This window comes from Prionailurus viverrinus, chromosome A1, assembly GCF_022837055.1.
Source record: "Prionailurus viverrinus isolate Anna chromosome A1, UM_Priviv_1.0, whole genome shotgun sequence".
Lineage (NCBI taxonomy): Eukaryota > Metazoa > Chordata > Mammalia > Carnivora > Felidae > Prionailurus > Prionailurus viverrinus.
The window spans coordinates 212,067,626-212,093,587 of record NC_062561.1 but is presented as its reverse complement, the minus strand read 5'-3'; the positions used below and the strand labels follow the sequence as shown (position 1 = coordinate 212,093,587).

At 37.7% G+C, this 25,962-nt stretch overlaps 1 protein-coding gene across 2 annotated transcripts in view; it reads right to left on the bottom strand.

Annotated features, from left to right (window-relative positions):
- Window positions 1-2,332: 2,332 nt before the first annotated feature.
- The window catches only part of LOC125170687 (UDP-glucuronosyltransferase 3A2-like), a 44,527-nt gene continuing 20,897 nt past the window's right edge, over window positions 2,333-25,962 (bottom strand). Inside the window, exons 2-7 of one of the 2 annotated variants that reach the window (XM_047867367.1) lie at window positions 23,945-23,951; window positions 17,032-17,135; window positions 10,966-11,497; window positions 5,319-5,550; window positions 3,780-3,999; window positions 2,333-2,665 (exon numbers count right to left, since the gene is read on the bottom strand). In XM_047867367.1, the coding sequence (XP_047723323.1) occupies window positions 2,389-2,665; window positions 3,780-3,999; window positions 5,319-5,550; window positions 10,966-11,497; window positions 17,032-17,135; window positions 23,945-23,951 (1,372 nt within the window). In that variant the 3' untranslated portion in view covers window positions 2,333-2,388. Of the gene's footprint in view, window positions 2,666-3,779; window positions 4,000-5,318; window positions 5,551-10,965; window positions 11,498-17,031; window positions 17,141-23,944; window positions 23,952-25,962 lie in introns of both variants that reach the window. The other variant, XM_047867360.1, reaches the window with a different exon arrangement.

Sequence of the window (25,962 nt, the reverse complement as noted above, 5' to 3'; positions counted from 1 at the left end):
GATGCTCCTGGAGTGGTAGCCAGACACAAACCACAGAGGGCTTGTATTACATGCAATGAGAGCCAGGAAAGGATCTTAACCAGGAAATGATGAGATCAGATGTCCATACTGTCAAGACCATGCTGACACAGTCCAGTGGAGAAGGTTTCAATGGATCCATACTAGAGGCATCATCCCCACTCACGGCTTCCTTTGATCAGATGTGCTGGATGAAAGCAGAGCCCAGGAAGCAGCAGGCAGAGAGTTGGCATCACTGAGTTAAAAGTGTTCAAAGATGATGATGTGGTAGGAATGGAAAAGGGAATCAGCATCTGAAAGCCTGATCCTTATATCCGTTTGTTGATTATGAAGGTAAGAAATCTTGGCTTTTCTTTCTAATCTTTCTAATCACAACACAAAAAAAGCTTCAGGTCTGCCTTTCAAGGCACTATTGCCAAAGACAAATTTTAGAGATTTCATTCATAAAAATTACAGAAATAGGGGCACCTGAGTGACTCAATCGGTTGAGCATCTGACTCTTGATTTCAGCTCATGTCATGATCTAACAATTCATGAAATCGAGCCCTCGATTGGGCTCTGCACTGACAGCACACAGCCTGCTCAGGATTCTCTCTCTCCCCCTCTCTCTCTACCCCTCCCCTGCTCGCTCATATTCTCTCTCTCTCAAAATAAATAAATAAACACTTTTTTAAAAGAATTACAAAAATTAAACCTTGAATAACAGACACACACACACACACACACACACACACACACACATCCTCATGTGATGTGTTTGGGACTATAAGTGACATCGTGCAGCATGAGAACTCACAGGACTCGGTAGACACCTGACACCACTTCACATTCTACCCAGAAAATCCTATCCTGACCTTGGTAAGGATGGGCCTCTTTCCACATCTTCAAGAAGTATTGGTAGCAGCTGCTTCATCCTGTATTTGAATTATTTCAAGATGTGGGCACAACCCCAGAATTAAGCAGTCAAACTATGGTTTCTGGGACCATCCTGCATATCTACTATTTTCTTCACTGTGTTATAACCCACAAGATAGCATACATTTGAAACTTTAAAGGAGAAATATAATTCCATCTGTAAATGCAAAAGCAAATATCAGCACATAATCACTTGAAAGTAAAATATATTATAAAGGGAACCTACCAGAGTGGGAGCCTGATGTCTAGTAAAGAATATCAAAAAGTAAAAAAAAAAAAAATGGAGCAAAATCTACAGACAATAAGATGGAGCCACCACACCAGTCCTTATCAAAGAAGCAAACAAGAAAACAAAAAATAACCCTGGTGGTTAAAACACTCTTTTTGTGGTGTATGTTGCTAGGAACTGAAAGTAATTGCTATACATAGTGGGTTACTTCCTATTTACGCCACAGTAGGGTGGCAGAAAGATGTTTCCTAAATCAACAAAGTCCTGGGAATAGCCATGGTCACTGGACCTGGGCCCCAGAGCCTCACACAGAGGTCTGGGATCTGACTTGAGGTCACCATGACTACATTTTTAAGAGTGAGAAATGAGAAGGTAATTGTGACAAGTGAAAAACACAGCATCAGCTGTGGCCGAAAGGCAGGCTCCAGGTCTGAGAGCAAAGGAGATGCTCTTCATAGGAGGGGACTCAGCACAGAGACCACAAGTGGAGTCCAGGGAGGGCCACCCCTGCCTAACTGCAGGACAGACAGAGGAGAGGCTTCCTGAGCTTGGACATGAGGTGAGAAGGAGACACAAGAGGAAAGAGACCCAAACTGGAACAACTGGCCAAGATCTTATGTCATGCCATAAAAAGTGAGGATAGAGAAAGATCAGAGAGAGAAAAGTGTCCAGAGAGCAACAGTGAAGTAAGCAGGGCGCTGTGTCTAAGGACATGGAATGGGGAGGAAAGCAGGGCTGTCGGATGAAGGCCTGGATCTGAGTGAGGAGGCCATTGATGAGGGGCAAGTCAAGAAGCCAAGATAAAATTCACAGACACAGAGAGTAGAATGGGGGTTGGCAGGACCCTGTGGGGTCATGGGGGTGGGGGCAGGGTTATGAGTATTTACTGTTTGATTAGCATGGAGTTTGAATTTGGGATGATGAAAACAGTTCTGGAATGAATGGTAGTGAGGTTTGCATGATAACGTCAATGTGCTTAATGCCAATGACAGTACACTTAATGGTTAAAATGGTAAATTTTACATAATATAAATTTTACCACAATTTTAAAAAAGATCCCAAGATTACTTCATAAGAATTTCTAAACAGAAGCAGATTATAATGAGGAGATATTTGTGTTCCACCCTAAAGTGCCAATATGGGGAAGACACCAGCAGTGTCCTGTGTTTGTTGGAAGCCTTGTACAACCAGTGGGTCCTGAGACAACCATCAACATTATATCCCCATCAGGCCTTCTTCAGCTTCCTGGCCCCACACAGCCACCTGGTCACCATGCCCAGCAGCTTCCCGCAGAGCCACAGGGTGCCCAGCGTGACCACCAGCAGGAACAAGAAGACGTCCAGCAGGTACTGCTCATGCCACGGCTGCTGCAGGGCATGGGGCTTGAGGTGGGCCGCACCCCCTGTCTGGAGGATGTGGTCGATCCAGCCCACCAGCCTCTGGGCAGGGGTCAGGGGGTGGGAGCGCCTGATGATGCTGGCGGCCACCGCTGCTGACTTGTACCTGTTGGCAGACACAGAGGCAGGGCATTACTTCTGTGGTCTCAGAAGTCTTAAAAACCTTGTGTCACACATGCTTTCCTCTGCATGCACAGAAGACTCGTTTTCAAGGAAAAGTTGTTGGCCTGGCCTTACCACTGTCCAGTTGGTCCCACTGAAAAGCTCAAACTAGCGCCTCCATGGGAAGATACATGATTAGTGCTAAAAGTGCTAAACTATAAAACAGGGACTAAGTTGTAAAGTCAAATCTCTACCCAGGAAGCTTATGGTTGATAAAGGGAAGAGTAGATATGAATATATGGGATGTAACATATAACCACTCAGTATAGATGTCCTGGAGACCCTAATAAATTATTCAGTTCATCCTGGTTATCAGATCATTGTGCTGGATGGGAATTTACCTAGGATATCATGGGCCCTTTTACTGATTCACTTAACATAAATTCATCCTTACTTTGTAGCAGGCCCTTTACTAGGCCCTGGTAATATGGGAACACAAGAGACACACTTGGCCATCTAGGGGAGCTTACTCTCTATAGTGTGAGGGACACACAATAAATTAAAACAGAAAGAAATGGGGATGGGGTAGTTGCTGATCCTGAGAAGCGATAAGAAGGAAAAATGAAATTATGATTGAAGGGAATGGGAGAAGAATGCAGTTAGGACTGTTAGATAAAGACTGCCTCTCTGAGGAGAGGGCATTGGAGATTAGTCCGACTGTCATGAAGGTGCCAGTCCTGAGAGGAGAAGGAAGGATGTTTTAGAGAGCAACACTGACAAAGGGCCTGAGGCAAGAAACAGTGTGGCATATTGGGGGACTGAAAGGCAACCTTCTGCCTTAAGTAATTCAATTATAAGCACCCTTAAAATATAACACCTCTCAGAAACCCTATATAAGTAGGTCACAGTCCTACTTATAGTTGAGTAGAACTCGTTCTCAATATCTAACCTAAATGCCTAGTCTTGCTCTCAAAGGTAACAGGTCAGATGTTAGCGTCACATACACATTCCGTGTCCTGGAAGTTCCAGCTGTTATTGCAAAAGTGTGCCACACAGCACCCTTCGTATTTGATGCCTTCATTCAGCCTAAGTGACCACAAGCCCAAAGAGCTCCATACCTCTTGTCTTCTATGACTTCCTTCATCTTCAGAGCCAATGTCTCTGCCTTGATCTGCTTTAACTGGATAGAGACACCAAACTTTTTGGCTTCTACTCGGACCACGTTTTCAGCCTGTTCTTTAAGGACAGGAATCGCTACCATGGGTACACCATGTTGGATGGCCTCCATTATGCTATTCATCCCACCATGAGTGACAAAAAGACGGATGCGTGGGTGAGCTGTTGTAAATCAGGAACAGAGCAGAATATTTCAGGGTGAAAATTTTCAGAACATCTGATAAAGTAGCAAGGGCAGAAAAAAAATACAAAGAGATCTCAAATTATGTTGGAGAAACTGATATACTGATTTAGCTTAGGACACACTCAAGGGTGCATATTCCAAGATACAAGATTCTGGCCTTGTCTCTGTACAAAGATTCCTTAAAACAATCCATGTGGGAATAAGAACCCAAGGAAATCTGCAGAGAACAGTGCTTAGCAAGAAATAATCTTCCTCCCATATCCATCCTTTCATCCATCCATTCTTTTCTCTCAATGCTACATCTCTCTTGCATCTCCCATCCCTGTTGTCTCTCTTGGTATCTCACTCTATCTCTGTGTCCATCTCTCACTCTCCAGGTTTCACCCTCTCTCTTTCACTGTCCATTCACTTCCCTGTTATCTGAAGTCTTAACACTTTCATTGACGACACATAATCATGTGACATTCATCAAACTTACACCTCATATGCTTTCTATTCAATTCCATAGGAAATCCTCTAAAGCAGAGAATGATGGACCACCCATCTCAGTATTTCCAGTTCCTGTGTGCTTACTCCACCCTTCTTTAGAGAAAACTAAAACAAGTGTTGATAACAAAGAGTTCATCTCCAAAACTGCCTCTCAACGGGGATGTGCATCAGAATTTATTTGTGTTTCTTTGAAAATCAGAATCTTTTTACATACCCCATGCCTTCTGAAAAAAATGTGCAGAACCATCTAGCTCTCTGTTACCAGAGAATTTGTTGAACCAGCTAAAAAGCTGAGAGGTTATTCAGCTTGACATTCAGATATTTTAGTACACTCTTCAGACAGTTAACAGAAACCTTGTGAAAGTATGAGTACATCTTTTGCAGCAAAGGAGGGTGAACGAGTAAGTGTGGGAGTGTGTTTCTACAATGGCGTAAAGCCTAACAGGTGCTCAAGATGCCTGGAAAACACTGGTAGTATGGCCCTTGATATGTGTTCTCAGAGTCCGTAAACTGTCTTTGTATTTAGGCAATGTTGTTCAGTGCCAAATATGATAGGGTCAAAATAATGGCATGATAATATCACTTCTGACTGAAGGTATCAGGAATAGAAAGGAAGAAGAAAACATGGAAATTTTAGCCATTTGGGAAGTATACCTAATATCCCAAGAACTCTAGCTGGCTGCTCCATTCCTACCCTCTAGACATTACCTTTAGCTACCATCTGCTCCTTCACAGGCTGCTGGGGTGCCTAGTAGAGCCCTAAAGTTACATAAATGGAAAGAGAGAAATAGATCTGGGTAGTCCTTACCCAAGAGGTCATTCTGAGGAAGCCAGTCCACAATTTTCACATTTGCTGCCAATTTGACGTCTTTGGGCCACTTAGATAACTTACATTTCCATATCACACCTTGAGACAGATTAGCAAAGGCACTGTTCATCTCCATGAGAACTTCCTGGGACTGATAGTTGCTCACTATGGAGCCCATGGCCACAAGGACAAAACCAGAGTCTCCAAACTTGCTGATGAAATTCTCAAATTCCTGGAGAGAAGTGAGAAAGGACAGGATGTGAACAAAGTTGTTTATGAAAGCCTAGACATTCATGAAATGAAAGTCAACTATTAACTGAATACGCCCTCCTGTCAGTACCTAGAGCTCACTGTCTTGAAATTGTTCTCATAGCCCTGGGAACAGCTCAGTGCACTCTTCACTGTGCTCGTATCCATTGTGTCTGGTGGTTTTGAAGTCATTTTTCTGAGATCTCAGGACACGCCATACCATATGAATACCTTCAATAATCACAAATGGATGTGTAGAGAGCCTTAGGTGTCCAGCCACTATCACAATAGCCCACATTGCACATAAGGCACTTAACACATACTGTAGCACCAACACCTAGATTCAGAATGTTGATTTAACAATGTTTTAAGAAGAGGAAAGTACAGGGGGTGGAAACTTCTTTCTTCATTAACAACATGGCCCCAGAACAAGGGTGATCCTCATCCCTCATCCTAGTTCTAGGGATACATGGTCACTTAGGAGTGTTCCAATGTCAGACCAGGGTGCTAGTGCCTGGGAGAGTGCCACTTGATGTCCTAGACCAGTAGGGGGCAGTAGGCCTTCTGGAAACTGAGGTAATGCTGGGAAAATATCTGTCATGTGTCTCCTTCATATGCTTATGAGCCATCTGTGTTTTCTTTGTTGACATTTCTGGTAAGGTGTTCGGTCCATTTTTAAAATACTGGTTTTAATTGTTAAATTTTAATAGTTCTTTGTATATTGTGTATATGTGTGTCTGTGTTTATTTGAATATTTTGAATAATAGTTTTTAACAGATCTGTTCCAAACATTTGGTTGTGTTCTGTTCCTCCTCCTTTCATTCTCTTGATAATTCCTGCCCAGAAGAGAAATTTTAATTTCAACTTAGCACACTTATCAACTCTTTCTTTCATAGATCATGACTTAGGTTTTGCATTTAAAAAGTTTTCACCAAACCCTAGGTCCTCTAGATTCTTTTCTGATATCATATCCTAAAAGCTTCGTACTTTGCACTTGCTTTTTATATTAAGGTTTACGGTCTGTTTTGAGTTAATTTTTTTGAATGTGTAGGATCTGAGGCTAATTAATTTTCTATGTAGTCAGATCATTTTTCCAGCACTGTTGGTTTTTGAAAGTCTGCCTTCTCTATACTATTGTCTTTACTCCTTTATGACACATCAGCCCACTAAATTTATGTGGGTCTATTTTGGCTTCTCTATTCTGTTACATTGACTTCTAATCTTTTGCCAATATCATACCATTTTGATTATTGTAGCTTTATAGTAAGTCATGAAGTTGACAATATCACTCCTCAAACTTTGTTCTTCATCTTCAATATTGTGTTGGCTTTTTAGGGTTTTTGCCTCTCCATGCAAATTTTAAAAATTTTTAATTAATATCCACAAAATAGTTGCAGAGGTTTTGATTGGGATTGCATTGAATGTATAGATCAATTTTCAAAGAACTAATATCTTGGCAATATTGAGTCTTCCTACCCATGAACATGGACTTACTCTCCATTTATTTAGTTCTTTAATTTCTTTCTTTCTTTAGAGTTTTATAGTTTTCCTCATTTAATCTTGTATATATACATATTTTTTATTTATTCCTAAGATCTCATTTTTGGTAGTGCTAATGTAAATAGTTTATTGTTTTTAATTTCATATTCCTCCATTCATTGCTGATATATAAGAAAAGGATGATTTTATACATTAAACTAGTATCCTGTGGCATTGCTCCAATTGCTTACTAATTCTAGGATTTTTTTATGACTTTTCAGATTTTCTAAATGGACCATCATGCCATCTGTGAACAAAACCGTGTTATTTCCTCCTGTCTAATCTATATGCCTTTTACCTCCTTTTTTGTCTTATTGCTTTACTTAGGACCTCCAGTATGAGGCTAAAATGTGGCAGTGAGAAGACAAACTTGCATTCTACCTTGATACAGAGAAGTTTTTTATCCTGATGAAGTCCAATTTATGTATTTTTTTCCTTTGTTACTCATGCTTTGGTGTCACATCTACAAATTCATTGCCAAATCCAAGTCTGTGTAGATTTATCCCTTTCTTGTCTTCTAAGAATTTTATGGCTTTTAGCTCTTTATTTAGGCCATTGATCCATTTTGAGTTCATATTGGTATGTGGTGTGAGGAAGGCTCAAAATACATTCCCTTCAATGTGAACAAATATCCAATGGTCTCAGCACCATTTTCTGAAGAGAGTCTGAAGAGACTGCATTGGTTGTTTTTGGCATCCTTGTAAAAATGAATTAGTCACAGATGTATGAGTCATTCTTCTTTTTATTATTGCTTTGGTTATTCAGGGTCTCTTCATTTCCATATGCATTTGAAAACTGCCTTTTTCATCTATAAAAAAGGCCATTAAACTATTGATAAGGATTAGATCAAATCTGTAGATAATTTTCAGTAGTATTGCTCTTTTAACAATATTAAGTATCATAACCCATGATCTAGAGATATCTTTTTATTTATTTAGGTCTTTCTTAATTTCTCTCAGGAAATTTGTAGTGTCCAGTGAACATACATGTCTTTCACCTCCTCAGTTTAATTGGATGCTGTTGTAAGCAGAATAATTTACTTGATTTCATTTTCAGGTTGTTCCTAGCCAGTGTATGGAAACACAAGTCCTATTTCCATGTTGATATTTTCCCTGCAACTTTGCTAGATTTGTTTAACATCTAGTAGTTTCTTTTTGGTGTGTGAAGTCTTTGGGATGTTCTATAGAGAGACTTATGTCATATAAAAAAATGTAAGCTATTTTGACATTGTCCATTCCAATTCGGAATTTCTTTTTCTTGCCTACTTGCTCTGTCTATAGCATATTTAAGTAGCAGTGGGCATCTTAGACTACTGACCTGAGGCAGCACAATTTCTGTCTATCATAAAGAATATGATGTTAGCTGTGAGTGTTCCAGTAAATACTCTTTGTCATGTGAAGAAGTACCTTTTTTACCCTTAGTTTTGTTTTTATCATGAAAGGGTATTCATTTAGTCAAATATCTTTTCTGCATATATTGACATGAAGTGTTTTTTTATTCCTTCCACTCTAATAATGTATTACATTGATTGATTTGTTATATTAAACCATTTATAAAATATTTTTACCTCCTGTGAACTTTTTGACTGAAGTCTATTTTGTGTGATATTAATTAGCATATATTATGCTATATAATATATAGCATATAATAATTCCTAGATTATTCTTAGGAAATTTTTTTTTAATTTTTTCACGTTTATTTATTTTTGAAACAGAGAGACAGAGACAGAGTGCGAGCATAAGAGGGGCAGAAACAGAGAGACACAGAACCTGAAACAGGCCCCAGGCTCTGGGCTGTCAGCACAGGGCCCAATGTGGGGCTCCAACTCACGAATGGTAAGATCATGACCTGAGCCGCAGTCACATGCTTAACCAAATGAGCCACCAGGCCCCCTAGGAAGTTTCTGATTTAATCCCCTAAAAATGAGCATGAATACAGTTTTGTCAATTCTTTATAACAGTTTCTCCATCCTCTTCATGGCTTGGTTGTTCCCAATTCCCAACCTATACCCCATTGTTCCATTGGGCTGTAATTGACTCTATCCAGCACTACACTGTTAGAACTACCATTCTGGGGGACCACTTAAAATCACCTTTACTATCTTTTGATAATTATAAGATTAATGTAAATCTATTATTTAAAACTGAAAAGAGCACAACATGACATTAGAATAGGAAGCTCCATGCTCTCATTCTGTACAGAAATATTTTAAAAATATTTTATTTGAAGTACTTAAAAGATAAAAATAAAAATAACTAAAAACTAACTGTACCCCAGGAAATTGTGTAACCAGTCTCACCAAAGTTGGCAGATAGTTATGAAAACAACCTCTCACCAGAGGTTGACTGGACCCTCACCTTACTCCATACAAAAAACTCAACTCAAAATTGATTAAAGACTTAATCCTAAGACGGAAACGACAAAGCTCTTAGAAAAAAAACACAGGGTGAAACTTCAGGGTATTGGTCTTGCTGTTGATTTCAAAAATATAGCACAATAAACTAGAAAATGAAATATCAAAATCAAAAGAAACAAACACCAAAACAAACAACAAAACAAGTGAGACTACATTAAACTACAAAGCTTCTGCACAGCAAAGAAACAATCAACAGAGTAACAGAAGACCTACAGAATAGAAAACATTTATAAACCATAATCCTAAGAGATTAATCTCCAAAATGTATAAGAAAGGCTTACAATTCAATGGAGAAGAAAAAAGTCTTATAACTCTATTAAAAATAGATGGAGGACTTGAATAGACATTTATCCAAAGAAAACATGCCAAATGGCAAACAGATATATGAAAAAAGTGCTCAACAACACTAGCCATCAGGGAAATACACATCAAAACCACAATGAGTTATTAATTCACAAATATTGGTAGTTATTTTTAAAAATCAGAAGACAACTAGTGTTAAAGATATGGAGAAATAACAACCCTTACATACTGTGGTTGGGAATGAAAAATGTCAAAGGCACTAAGGTCTATAGTATGGAAATTTCCCCACAAATTAAAAACAGAAAATGGAAATCAAGATCTCAAAGAGATGTCTGTATTCCCATATTCACGGAAGCACTATTCACAATAAGCAAGATATGGAAACAAACAAAATATCCATTAAAGATGAATGGTTGAAGAAATTGTGAGATATATATATATATGTATATATATATTCCATTATATATATAATATATATATTCTTTAAAAAATACTACATATTTTTTAAAAGTTCTCTATATTCTTTAAAAAACAATACTTATATTCTTTAAAAAAGAGAATACTATATGTTCTTTTAAGAAGAATATTAATGTATTCTTTAAAAAAGAAGACAATTTTGCAATATGGGAAAACATGGGTGAAACTTAAAGATATTATGATAAGTGACATAAGCCAGATAAGCAAATACTGCATGAGTTAACTTATCTGAAGCATTTAAAATATTCAAATTCATAAAATGAAGAGTGGCAGCTGGTTTCCAAGGTTTAGGGTTTAAGAGAAAAGGGTAGCTATTATTCAATGGAGAAAGAATTACAGATAAGTGAGATAAATAAGGTCTAGAGATCTGAGATCCAATATGGTACCTACAGTAAATAATTATGTATTGTATGGTTAAAATTTTGATAAGGGGCTAGATCTCATATTAAGTGTTTTTACCAAAATAACATAAAATTTAAAATAGAATAGAATAAATAGAATAGAAAAATAAAAATTAAAAAATTAAAAAATTAAAAATTTACATTTAGGTGTTTTGTTTGTCTCATCCTACTTCACTCCCAGTTCCCACTGGCAGGGAAGCCACCAACTCTGCACTGAAGAGCTCTGCATGAAGTCGCTATTGAGCACTAAGGTTTTACTTACTTGTGGTACTGGTTTAACAGGTCTGGCCAATAAGCCTCCAACATACACAGTGTTGGGAAGCAGGGGCCTAGCAAATTCAAGGGCAAAGTCAGAGTTAACAAACCACAGCTCTGCTTTCTTTAAAAGATGAGACAAAACTGGCCTGGAGCCTTCCGGGAAATGTTCCTTGATGGTGTTCTCAATGGTAGAATGGATTTGCCTTTGCTTTATGGAGAAATCAAAGAACATCAGAAAATTTCTCACTCTGCCCCAGAAGTCCATGTGGTCGGTGAGCAAGGAACGGAATAATGGAACATAAGACACAGGACTTGGTAGCCCATGGTCCACACTTCCAAATTGGGTAGGAAGAATTGACACAAATGGCTTCCCAAGCTTCTCAGCAATGAGGAAAGAACAGAAGTCAAGTGCTTCAACAAATACCAAGTCAAAGTTCTCATTTTTTAAGAAATCCATGATATCACCTCTCCTTAGCAAATCACTGCATCGAATTCCCAGTTGTTTCATTAATGATACAAAGTTGTCAAATGCTTCCCTGTAAAAACAAAAACAAATAAACAAACAAAAAACTAAAGACAAATATTCATTGGAGGTGTTAATTTCACAATATTTTACCACCCACCCATTTTACCAGTGTCCAATGAATACTCTGCTCTGATCACTCTGCTCCAGGTGTTTCTGCCTCCTGAAATGTTCTCACCTCCTCCCCTCCCCTTTCTCTGGCCAATCCATATGCACCCACTATCAGAGCTAATTCAAGATCCTTCTGCTTTGAAAGCATTCCCTACACTAGCAGATTTTAGAGTTTCATTTCTAGTTGATACATTCTTTTTTTTTTTTACTATGAAATTTATTGTCTAATTGGTTTCCATACAACACCCAGTGCTCATCCCAACAGGTGCCCTCCTCAATGCCCATCACCCACTTTCCCCTCCCCTCCACCCCCCATCAACCCTCAGTTTATTCTCAATATTTAAGAGTCTCTTATGGTTTTCCTCCTTCCCTCTCTGTAACTCTTTTTTTTCCCCTTCTCCTCCCTCCTGGTCTTCTGTTGAGTTTCTCAGGATCCACATATGAGTGAAAACATACGGTATCTGTCTTTCTCTGCCTGACTTATTTCACTTAGCATAACACTCTCCAATTCCATCCACGTTGCTACAAATGACCAGATTTCATTCTTTCTCATTGCCAATTCATATTCCATTGTATACATAAACCACATCTTCTTTATCCATTCGTCAGTTGATGGACATTTAGGCTCCTTCCATAATCTGGCTATTGTTGAAAGTGCTGCTATAAACAATGGGGTACAAGTACCCCTATGCATCAGCACTCCTGTATCCCTTGGGTAAATTCCCAGCAGTGCTATCGCTGGGTCATAGGGTAGATCTATTTTTAATTTTTTTGAGGAACCTCCACACTGTTTTCCAGATCAGCTGCACCAGTTTGCATTCCCACCAACAGTACAAGAGGGTTCCCATTGCTCCACATCCTCTCCAGCATCTATAGTCTCCTGATTTGTTCATTTTAGCCACTCTGACTGGTGTGAGGTGATATCTCAATGTAGTTTTGATTTGTATTTCCCTGATGAAGAGTGACATTGAGCATCGTTTCATGTGCCTGTTGGCCATCTGGATGTCTTTTATTTCTGATTTTATTTTTTATTTTTATTTATTTATTTTATTTTTTTACATATCGTTTCTTTCATTTAATATTATATATTAAACATTTTCTATAATTGTTTTAATTTTCTTCTTTATTTTTAAAAATGTACATCCAAATTAGTTAGCATATAGTGAAACAATGATTTCAGGAAGAGATTCCTTAGTGCCCCTTACCCATTTAGCCCACCCCCCCTCCCTCAACCCCTCCAGCAACCCTCAGTTTGTTCTCCATATTTATGAGTCTCTTCTGTTTGTATCCAATATAGCCCTTTATCCAATATGTCATTTGCAAATATCTTTTACCATTCCATCGGTTGCCTTTTAGTTTTGTTGATTGTTTCCTTTGCAGTGCAGAAGCTTTTTATCTTGAATGAGGTCCCAGTAGTTCATTTTTTCTTTTAATTCCCTTGCCTTGGGGGATGTGTCAAGTAAGAAATTGCTGAGGCTGAGGTCCGAGAGCTTTTTCTTGCTTTCATCTCTAGGGTTTTGATGGTTTCCTGTCTCACATTCAGGTCCTTCATCCATTTTGAATTTATTTTTCTGAATGATGTAAGAAAGTGGTCTAGTTTCATTCTTCTGCATGTTGCTGTCCAGATCTCCCAGCACCATTTGTTAAAGAGACTGTCTTTTATCCATCGGATATTCTTGCCTGTTTTGTCAAAGATTAGTTGGCCATCATTTGTGGGTCCAATTCTGGAGTCTCTATTCTATTCCATTGGTCTATGTGTTTGTTTTTGTGCCAATACCATGCTGTCTTAATGATGACAGCTTTGTAGCAGAGACTAAAGTCTGGGATTGTGATGCCTCCTGCTTTGGTTTTCTTTTTCAATATTATTTTGGCTATTTGGGGTCTTTTGTGGTTCCATACAAACTTTAGGATTGCTTGTTCTAGCTTCGAGAAGAACGCTGGTGCAATTTTGTTTCGGATTGCATTAGATGTGTAGATTGCTTTGGGTAGTGTCGACATTTTAACAATATTTACTCTCCAATCCATGAGAAAGGAATGTTTTTCCATTTCTTTATATCTTCTTCAATTTCCTTCATAAGCTTTCTATAGTTTTCAGCATACAGATCTTTTACATCTTTGGTTAGATTTATCCCTAGGTATTTTATGCTTCTTGCTGCAATTGTGAATGGGATCAGTTTCTTTATTTGTCTTTCTGTTGCTTCATTGTTAGTGTATAAGAATGCAACTGATTTCTGTACATTAATTTTATATCCTGCGACTTTTCTGAATTCATGTATCAGTTCTAGCAGCTTTTTGGTGGAATCTTTCGGGTTTTCCATGTAGAGTAGCATGTCATCTGTGAAAAATGAAAGTGTGACTTCTTTACCGATTTGGATACTTATTTATTTCGGTTTTTTTGTCTGATTGCTGATGCCAGCACTTCCAACACTATGTTAAACAACAGTGGTGAAAGTAGACATCTCTGTCGTATTCCTGAGGAAAGTTCTCATTTTTTCCCCATTGAGGATGATATTGGCTATGGGCTTTTCATAAATGGCTTTTATGATGCTTAAGTATGTTCCTTCTATCCCGACTTTCTCAAGGGTTTTTATTAAGAAAGGATGCTAAGTTTTGTCAAATGCTTCTTCTGCACTGATTGACAGGATCATACGGTTCTTTTCTTTTCTTTTATTAATGTGATGTATCACACTGATTTATTTGTGAATGTTGAACCCCCCCCCCCTGCAGCCCAGGAATGAATCCCACTTGATCATGGTGAATAATTCTTTTTATATGCTGTTGAATTCGATTTGCTAGTATCTTATTGAGAATTTTTGCATCCATATTCATCAGGGATATTGGCCTGTAGTTCTCTTTTCTTACTGGGTCTCTGTCTGATTTAGGAATCAAAGTAATGCTGGCATCAAAGAATGAGTCTGGAAGCTTTCCTTCCCTTTCTATTTTTTGGAACAGCTTGAGAAGAATAGGTATTATCTCTGCTTTAAATGTCTGGTAGAATTCCCCAGGGAAGCCATCTGGTCCTGGACTCTTATTTTTTGGGAGATTTTTGATAACTGATTCAATTTCTTCGCTGGTTATGGGTCTGTTCAAATTTTCTAGTTCTTCCTGTTTGAGTTTTGGAAGTGTGTGGGTGTTTAGGAATTTGTCCATTCCTTCCAGGTTGTCCAGTTTGTTGGCATATAGTTTTTCATAGTATTCCCTGATAATTTCTTGTATCTCTGAAGGATTGGTTGTAATAATTCCATTTTCAGTCATGATTTTATCTATTTGGGTCCTCTCCCTTTTCTTTTTGAGAAGCCTGGCTAGAGGTTTATCAATTTTGTTTATTTTTTCAAACAACCAACTCTTGGTTTCATTGATCTGCTCTACTGTTTTTTTAGATTCTATATTGTTTATTTCTGCTCTGATCTTTATTATTTCTCTTCTTCCTCTGGGTTTGGGGTGTCTTTGCTGTTCTGCTTCTATTTCCTTTAGGTGTGATGCTCTCTTTAACTTTCATTTGTATACTGACTTTTTATCAGTGACTGTCCTGTTTCCTAAGTGAACTGTGGAAATAACTTCATGACATCAATATTCATGATATAGCCCTTTTAGTTGAAATTGAGAATAGCCTGAATTTGATAGATTGCCTCACACAAGGAACTTTCTGATGGCAACATTTGAATTCTAATTCTAAGCTGACCATGAGATTTACGTCTTCCTACCAGAAAAGATTAACATTTAAAACAAACAAAAATAAAAGCCTTTGTGAAGCTAACTACTATCCTTTCCACTTCATACCCAGCTGGAGTATTCACAAAAGTTCATGCTAAAATTTTACCAATATCTATTAAGACTCTGGTCTATGGCACTGTTCCAGGAACCATTCTGCTTCAGTGTTTTTGCATCAGTGTCTGCAAGGAAAATGATCCTTTTTATGCAGCATAGGGACAAATAGATGAGAATGTTCCTGACCAGAAGTTACAGGTACAAGTACTTTGGTGACCCATGGGCCTACCATTTGAATGAAGAACTAAGAGAATCAATGGCCTGGCCAACCTGTAACCTGTACAACACTACACTATGTCAGCCCACTGAAAGAAAGCCCACAGGTGAGAACTCATTGGCAATATGCAGATCTACACCTGGGGGTTAAAATCAACTTCATGTGATAACAGGTGATTAGCTGAAATTATTCTCTATTATATTTTAAGTGATTTTACCCGAACAGTGCTGCTAAATATTGGTGACAAATTTAAAATTTGAAGTACAAATTCCTTAAAAGTAGAACATTAATCATGTCAGAAATTAAGTTAATTAAAAAATTATAGGAAAGCACTGTGCTTGGTATATTATACCATATGTGACATGTATATAAAACCAGCCTTCAGGGCGGCAGGGTGGCTCAGTCAGTTAAGCATCCGACTTCAGCACAGGTCATGATCTCACGTTCTGTGAGTTCCAGCCCCGCGTCAGGCTCTGTGCTGACAGCTCAGAGCCTGGAGCCTGCTTCGGATTCTGTGTCTCCCTATCTCTCTGCTCCTCCCCTGCTCTCACTGTCTCTCTCTTTCTCAAAAATAAAATAAACATTAAAAAAAAAACGGCCTTCAAGGTAATCAGTTTAAGGAAGAAGAGATGAGATACAGAATTTAAAAATGTATCAATAACAAGATAAGATGATATAGACAAAATTTCAAATCAGTACTTTAGATCAGATCTCTTATATATGAGAAAATTTGGAGTCTAGTTTGACTAAGGAAAATGACTTTATAAAAAAGCCATATTTTATGACCACCTACTAGCAAACAGAATTTCTAAGGAAGAAGGGGGATGGACATTAAGCCACTGTATTAAGCAAGTAAGGAATGAATTTGTGTCTTCCCCTCTGATGTCAAGAACATGAAGAACTTTCTATCATTCTAGGTAATGGCAAAGCTCTCAGGTTACTCACTCATTGTATATCACCAAGATATTTGGTTTCTTAAACGAGTTTAAAAGACACTGGTTTGAGGTATAAGAAATCAATATTCATAAGCATTTTTCTATTCTTGAATTTATGTGAGGAAGTGGGAGGAAAAATAAGTATAATATGGCGACTCCCATTTGCATACCAACAATGAGAAATTAAATTGTCTATCCACCATCTGTGTGGTGGAGAATATGCAAACACTGTAGGTGAAGTGTTGCCAGGAAGATCCAAAAGGAACAATCCCCCTCATATACAGAAATGCATTCCTACTTTCAGTGGAAGAGGCACACTACACAGACTGAATAATTGCGAGTAAAAATTCATCTACTCCATTTATCCTCTGCCCCCTGTCATTGATCTCCCCATCTATCCATTCATCCATTCATCTATCCATTGCTCTTAAATTCACTCCAAGTATCTATGTATCCAACCATTCATTTAAATCACTAAAACGGTAAGTCTTTCAAGCAGAGAATAAAAGAAATTACCTGCCATGCAAAGTTTCTGTCACAAGGAAATCAAAACATTTCTTGAATTCTTTTTTACGATCTTCAGGTGGAAGCCAACTGATAACTTCATATGATGTTTCACCCTTTTCTTAAAAAAGAGGATAAAAAAAAAACACCAATAGGAAAATTTTTAATTATGCCATACAACCCAAATTAACATTCGCATGAGGATATCATGGTTTATTTATTCCAATTATTGTAAATATTTTCAAATGTTCCCTTACTGAACTTCTATTTTGTATGGTTTTTTTCTGCTTTCTCATTTCTTCAATCACACAACCTGCCAATATTTATTGATAACCTGTTAATAGGTTTAGACACTTTTATTCATTTTAAAGTACTTCAAGATTCTATTTAAAGTTTTCACATAAGGGGCGCCTGGGTGGCGCAGTCGGTTAAGCGTCCGACTTCAGCCAGGTCACGATCTCGCGGTCCGTGAGTTCGAGCCCCGCGTCGGGCTCTGGGCTGATGGCTCGGAGCCTGGAGCCTGTTTCCGATTCTGTGTCTCCCTCTCTCTCTGCCCCTCCCCCGTTCATGCTCTGTCTCTGTCTGTCCCAAAAATAAATAAAAAACGTTGAAAAAAAAATTTTTTTAAAGTTTTCACATAAAGCTATAACTATTCATCATTTTATAGGTGAGAAAACAGAGATGAAAGGAGTGCCAGATAATTTGTCAGGATTGCACGTATAGTGAATGGCATACCTTATATTTAAATACCCATTCCCCTGTCATTTATCACTTAGAAAAAGAAATCATTTTCATTAAAATTAAAAGTGAAACATGCAGAGGTTTTTCATTCTACCAAAAAATACAAATGCCTAAATTAAAAATTTAGTCTTCTAAATTAAAAATTGCAGTTAAAAATTGCAGTCTTCTGCAGCCCTACTTACCATCCTGGCATTTTCCCCATAACTCCTGTGTAATAAAAAGTCTAACACCATTTTTGAAGTTAGACTGCTGACAGCTTTCAAGCTTCATCTCTCTCTTAATCTTCCGTGACATATCCTGAAAAACTTAGAGGAAAGACTCAACATGCCTTCCCTTGTGTGACTAAGATTTTTCAAGCCAAGCAGGCCAGACCCACGTTAGGGGGATCCTCACCTCCATCCCACTCAGAAGTTTCCACAATTAGCATTTAGAGACAAAAGTATGGGTTTAGTCTTTACATGGTCTTGATTATGTGTCTCGCACAAACCTATTTTCTGTATCAGATTGGATTTTGTTTCTGGATTCCAGCATGAGCTGTGATTGACACTAGGCTAGGTAGAATTCTGTGACTGTGTGTCGCAGTCAGGTATTGTCCCCTTAAGAATGGTCCTCCAGAGTAGAACTGATAGCAATTTACAAGTGCACTGAATGATGTAAAGAAGGGTAGTTACCAAGTGGTATGATGAGATCGATACCTGCAAAAGTAGATGGTGTGCTAGAACCTTAGAAAATGACTTTTCTGCTGCTGCTGATTATCTTGTAGCTAGAGGAAAATCTTGATTAACACAGTAATAGAGAAAAAGACTGATGACAGGCCCATGGAGTTATTTCAAGGAGTTAGTTCAAATTAATTTCACATGTCTCAAAATTATCCATGGGGAGACCCTAACTTTGATGATACTAATGGGGATATTCTGAAGAAGAAGCTTATACACACACACACACACACACACACACACACATATATATATATATAGGCAGGTTATAACAGATACTTCCCCAAAATACATCTAATAACAACCAAAAGAAAGAGGAAAGAGAGGAGATGGGCAGGGTGGGAGAGTCAGGAAAGAAAACAGAGTTCTGTTTTTATACGTGTGGGAATCTAACACTACTTTTAAAAATTTACAACTGATAAAGGGCACAAGTTGCTTTTGTACCTCTCTGTCAGAACTTCCAAATGAATTTTAACATTGGATGAGATGAAACAATGACAAAGATTAGTGAGATTAGTGTTCTTAATCAATACTGGGGCAAAAATAACAGATATAATGATTATATTTTCTATATTTATGTAGATATTCCTGTATTACTAGGAGTCAAAAGTATTAAATACAAGACAAATTTCCATGCCCTGTCTTAACTACTGGGATAAAATATCCCTTAGTCATAGCAACCATCTTTTACATCATCTACTAATAGTTATTGTTGTCTTATGTAACATGTCATAAATTAAAATAATATTAGAGTTCTGGCACTTATAGTCAGCTTCACAAAAAAGGACGTGTTTGGATCTGTCCAACATATTAACCTTTAAATACAACCCAATACATATTGAAACAGTGGCTTTAAGGATGAAATCCCATTATAAAAGATCTATTAAGCAAAGGAGTGATTATCTACACTGCTTTTCCATTTAATAGCTTAATTTAGATTAATTCATAAACCTGAAAATAATTTATGATACCTTGCAGAACATTACTATAACATTATTGCAGTGATGCATCATATTAAGCCTGCTCCCCATCTCTAATATTACTGAAATTGCTGACTCTATCTAAGTAGTAATAGATACTTTGCAAGCATAGATTTGTTAGTATGTTCTGATCCTATTTCAACAAGATCTCAGCTGCAGTTTCTCTTCTCCTTCATCTTTGAAGGATACAAATCACTTGTACTGACTTCTCATGGACTACCTCAACAGCCTTGCTCATAAGCTTTGCTGGCAAGATCTTAACCACATTCACCTTTCTCCAGGAGCACGTGTATGACACTATATTGTGGACAACTTTTGTAGAGATTCATTGAATACATTCATTCAAGACACAAAAATTCACATAGAGGCTCACAAAGAGGGATGTGCCGCTGCCTTACACAAAGCAGAAGCTACAGCACCTCAGGTATTCCTAAGAAGAATTATTTGTTCAGTGGAGGACTTTCCATCCCTGACACTGTCAAGAAAGTACTCCTGTGGTCCACTTTGAGCACATATGTATAAAAAGCTTTCCTGGACACACATTCAAACAGAAACTGGTGAAAATTCTCTTTTATATACACACACACACATATTCAACATCATATGTATATATATAATTTTGTAAAAAAAAAAAAAAAAGGTCAAAAGATAGTAGGAAAATTTCTGGGAAGATGGTAGAGCAACAGGAATCTGCCTCCCCTAATTAAATAAAAATTGAACTAGAAGACTCGGGCTAGAGTATCTATTTTGAAGAGTTGCAGTAACTTCTAGGGCAGGTTTTCAATGTAAATTGCAGATAATTTTACTCAATTTCAGTTATTTCAGCTTTTATCACAGTAGCAACTATCCATCCCCTGTCCCCATCACATGGCAAGCACCTATACATGTGTTCACAAAGCAGCATGCACAGAGGTTTCAAGAACCAGAGTGGACCAAAAAAAAAAAAAAAAAAAAAAAAAAACACCAAAATCCAAATATCACGTATCTGGGTTCTGATTGCTGCTTGCTGCTCTAATCACAGAAGTGCAGACAAAGAAGTGGGCAGCAAAGTCTTTGCTATCCCTACACCTATTGTTGCAAACATCTCCCCCCTCTGGCTGAATGGATTTCAAGGGATCTTAAAAGGGATATTTTTTTCTCCCTCATTTTTCTGTTTTTCCCTTATGCAAGACAGATATTAAAGGCTAGAACATTGGAAAACAACTACATAAACCAGGAACATTAGAAGAAAGTGTCCACTTATGACCAGGAAAAGGTCCAGAAAATACCTGAGGACATTGAAATCTACATCTTATATTGATCTTTTCCACAACAGCAGGATAAAACAATCAAAAAAATTAATAAACAAAACGAATAACAAAAATCTGCAGACCCTGGGGAAGGGAGGAAAGTCTCATCTCCAGATTCAACACATGGTTAGATTCAAATATTCAGTCTTCTACAAAAATCACAAGACACACCAAGAAGCTGAAAACAAAAGCCTATTCAGAGGAAAATAATAAATCAACAGAAACTGTTCTTTAGAAAAACCTGATGGTAGATATACCAGACAATGACTTTAAAATCACTGCCTTAAAGATTCTCAGAGAACTAAAGCAAGATGTGGGGGAGGTAGAGGAAAAAAAATGTGTGCAAAATAAAAATGTCAATAAAGGGATAGAAAATCAAAAAAGAAGCTAAAAATGAATTCTAGAAATGAAAAATACAACTAATGTGATGAAAATTTCACTAGAGGCATTCAAAGGCAGATTTGAGGCAAAAGAAATTAACAGTGAACCTAAAGAGAAGATAATGGAAATGATAGAGGCTGGAGAGCAGTAAAGTTAAGACTGAAAACAAGACAACATAGCCTAAGGATCCAACATATGCACTGTGGATGCTCAGAAGGAGAAGAAAGAAAGAAAGGGATAGAGAGAATATTTCAGCTATGATCTCCCAAATCTCCCAAATTGGATGAAAGATGTGAATATAAACATCCAAACTCATCAACTCCAAGAAAAATGAGCTCAGACACATAGTCGAGACACATTATAATCAAATTTAGAAAGATAAAAAGAGAATATTAAAAGCAGCAAGAGAAAAGTGACTCATCACATACAAGTGATTGTCAATGAGATTATCAATAGATTTCTAATCAGAAACTTTAGAGACCAGAAGTCAGCAGTCCAATACATTCAAAGTGGTAAAATAAAAGAATGGCCCCCAAAAAAATTCTATATCTGGCAACACTGTCCCTCAAAAGTGAGGGGAAAATCAAAACATTCCCAAATAAACAAAACCTAAGGAAACTTGCTACTACTAGGCCCACACTGAGAGAAATGCTCAAGGGAGTCCTCCAGGGAAAAAACAAAAGGACACCAGATACTAACTCAAAGGTGAATGAAAAATAAATGTTCTAATAAAGGTAACTGCAAAGAAAAATATAAACTTAGTATTATAGCAACAGTTTATAACTACTTTTGCTTTCTACATGATTAAAGAAACTAGTCCGTTTTTTAAAACAAATCATTGATTTAAAAACAAGTATTACTTAAACTTTGTAACGCCAATCAAGTTTTCTATATAATTTAATGTACTAATTCATTTAAATTAATGAAAGTTTATGTCTGGGGGCACACGATGTACAAAAAGATATTTTTGTGATGTCAACAACCCAAGAGGGTGACCATGAACAACACATTACAGGAGCAGAATTTTTGAATGTTATTAAACTTGAACTTCTATAAATTATAATGAATGACACAGATTTAGCAGGTTAAATGAAATCCCCAAGATAACACACGCAAAAAAATAGCTATAGAATATACACAAAAGGAAATGACAAAGGGATTTAAAATTTTCACAACAAAGAATCAACTAAACACAAAAGAAACAGTAATACAGAAAGTGAGGAACAAAAAAGCTGCAAGACATATAGAAAACAAATAGAAAAAAGTCTCTCCTCATCAGTAAGTACTTCAAATGGACATGCATGAAACTCCCATATCAAAAGACAAACTTTGGGTAAAAACACATGATCCAATTGTAATAGCATTGTTTGGTGACAGATGGTAGCTACACGTGTGGTGAGCATAGCATAACATATACATACATATGAAGTTGGCAAATCACTATGTCAGACATCTGAAACTAGTGTCACATTGTGTATCAACTATACTTCAATAAAAAATAATAGAGGAGCCAAGATGACGGAACAACATGGAAGATTTTTGTGGGTCTCTTGTCTATGAAATACAGCCAGACCAACACTAAACCATCTTACACACCTATAGAACTGATTGGAAGATTAACACAACAATCTGCACAACCTGAACCACAGAATTCAGCAGGTACATGACACAAAGGGCTGAACTTGGAGAGCAAGAAGCCCCAAAAGGTAGGGAACCCCTTTTGCAGGCAGAGAGAGGATGGAGACTGGGACGGAGGGGAGAATACAGGAAAAACACCCCTCTCCAAAAGCAGCTGGAGAGAAAGTGGAAAGTTGGAAACAACCCCAGGGACTAAACTAAAAAGGGAGAAAGGAGAAAGGAAAGGGTTTAAATTCCATTAAGACTGTAAACAAGGGGAACACAAAGTCTGCAACTCCGCAGCTCGATACCTGGAGGTGCTCTGGTGAGAAGGGCGAATCCCCAGAACAGAGTGGGGTCCAGGAGGTTCTTGGGCCACATGAGGAAAAGCAGTCCCACTGCTAAAAGGACACTTGGTAGAAACTGTTGAGGCCACCTGGTCCCAGCAGACCCCAGAAAATGGCCACATTGGCTGGTGCTGGAACAAGGTTGTTAAGGGTGAAGCCTGGTGCCTGATGTGCATTGTGATTTTCCATAATCCCTGAAACGCTGCTGCTACACTATCTCGAGAACTTTTTCTGAGGCAGGATGGCACCTGGCCACAGTCTTGGGGCACAGGCAGCAGCAGGGTCCAGCAAGTATTCCTGGGTGCAGCTGACATTCGGCCATTGTGAGGTGAGACCCTCCTGTAGAGGGGTGGAATGGGTCAAAGCCAAGGTCTTTCACAAGTAAGGGGCCAGGGAAAACAGCTGCATCTGAGATAAAACTCTGGAGAGAGATACTGCCTGGGGCTTGGTCATGGACAGTAAAGAAGCAGGCAGTGGACCAAAGCTGAAGACAGATGATGGGTGCATGATTGCTGACTGGGGAGAACAGAATTCCGATACTAGAGACTGGGTAATGGGTGACACCATTTTCACTGCTCCCACGCATGTGCATATGCACCTACGAGCGCCACAGCACTCCACCCCAGTAGGCTAGCAGTGCCATTTAGTGGAAAATGAGGCCATTACACTAAGCCCCGCCCAACTGGGCCAACCTTGCTCTTGAAGAACACAAGTCTCACCGCCTGCTTAGTGTGTGGACTATAAAGTGCTTCATAGTCTGACTTCTAGCAGAAAACGAAGTAATTTCAGTCCTATTTCAGTCTGTTAGCACATCCATCTATTCAATTTTCTTTCCTTTTTTTTCTATTTTTCACTTCTTTTCTTTTTCTTGAATACAGAAAGAGAAAAATTCATTTTTAATTTTTATTAAACACATTTTTGTTTAACTTTTTACTATATATTTTACTTTTGTGTAAATTTTTTCAAATTCTATTTTACTTCCATCATATTACTTTACTCTACTTCAGTGTATTCACTTTATCAATTTTCAAATGATTTCCTTTTTTCTTATTCTTTTTTCTCTTATTCATTTCTTTTCTTTCTCTTGAATACAGAAAGAGAAAAAATTCATTTTATTTTCAATCTCTATTAAAAATATTTTTCTTTAATTTTTTCACTATATTTTTTACTTTTATGTAAATTTTTTCATTCTATTTTACTCCCAACATTTCATTTTAGTCTACTTCAGTGTATTCAATTTTTCAATTTCTCAAACGATTTCCTTTTTTCCTCCCCCACCTTTTTTCTCTAATCTATCAAACCACTTTCAACACCCAGACCAAACACACCTAGGATCTAGTATCATTTCTTCGATTTTTGTGTGTGTGTTTTTTCAATTTTTTAATTTTAATATTTCTTTAATATTAAATTTTTTAATTTCAATTTTTCTGCCTTATAACTTCCTTTTCTCCCTTCAAAATGATGCAATGAAGGAATTCACCCCAAAAGAAAGAGCACAAAGAAACGACAGCCAGGAATTTAACCAACACAGACACAAGCAAGATGTCTGAACCAGAATTTAGAATCACCATAATAAGAATACTAGCTGGAGTCAAAAATAGATTAGAATCCCTTTCTGCAGAGATAAAAGAAGTAAAAAATAGCCAGAATGAAATTAAAAATGCTATAAATGAGCTGCAAACACGGATGGATGCAGCAGCACCAAGGATGGATGAGGCAGAACAGAGAATCAGTGATACAGAGAACAAACTTATAGATAATAATGAAGCAGAAAAAAAGAGGGAAATTAAGACAAAAGAGCACGATTTAAGAATTAGAGAAATCAGTGACTCATTAAAAAGGAACAACATCAGAATCATAGGGGTCCCAGAGGAGGAAGAGAGAGAAAAAGGGGTAGAAGGGTTATGTGAGCAAATAATAGCAGGAAACTTTCCTAACTTGGAGAAAGACACAGACATCAAAATCCAGGAAGCACAGAGGACTCCCATTAGATTCAACAAAAACCGACCATTAGTAAGGCATATCATAGTCAAATTCACAAAATACTCAAGCAAGGAGAGAATCATGAAAGCAGCAAGGGAAAAAAAGTCCCTAACATACAAGGGAAGACAGATCAGGTTTGCAGCAGACCTATCCACAGAAACTTGGCAGGCCAGAAAGGAGTGGCGGGTTATATTCAGTGTGCTGAATCAGAAACATGCAGCCAAGAATTCTTTATCCAGCAAGGCTGTCATTCAAAATAGAAGGAGAGATAAAAACTTTCCCAGACAAACAAAAATTAAAGGAGTTTGTGACCACTAAACCACCCTGCAAGAAATTTTAAGGGGGACACACTGAGGGGGAGAAAAGATGAAAATACATACATACACACACACACACACACACACACATACACAGAGCAGCAAAAGATTATAAAGGACCAGAGTACACCACCAGAAACTCCAACTTTACAAGCATCATAATGGCAATAAATTCATACTTTCAGTACTCACTCTAAACGTCAATGGGCTCAATGCTCCAATCAAAAGACATAGCGTAACAGAATGGATAAGAAAACAAGACCCATCTATATGCTGTATACTAGAGACCCACTTTAGACCTAAAGACACCTACAGATTGAAAATAAGGGGATGGAGAAGCAACTATCATGCTAATGGTCAACAAAAGAAAGCTGGAGTAGCCATACTTTCATCAGACAATCTAGACTTTAAAATAAAGACTGTATCAAGAGATGGCAGAAGGGCATTATATCATAATCAAGGGGTCTATCCACCAAGAAGACCTAACAATTGTAAACATTTATGCGCCAAATGTGGCAGCACCCAAATATATAAATCAATTAATCACAAACATAAAGAAACTCATCGATAGT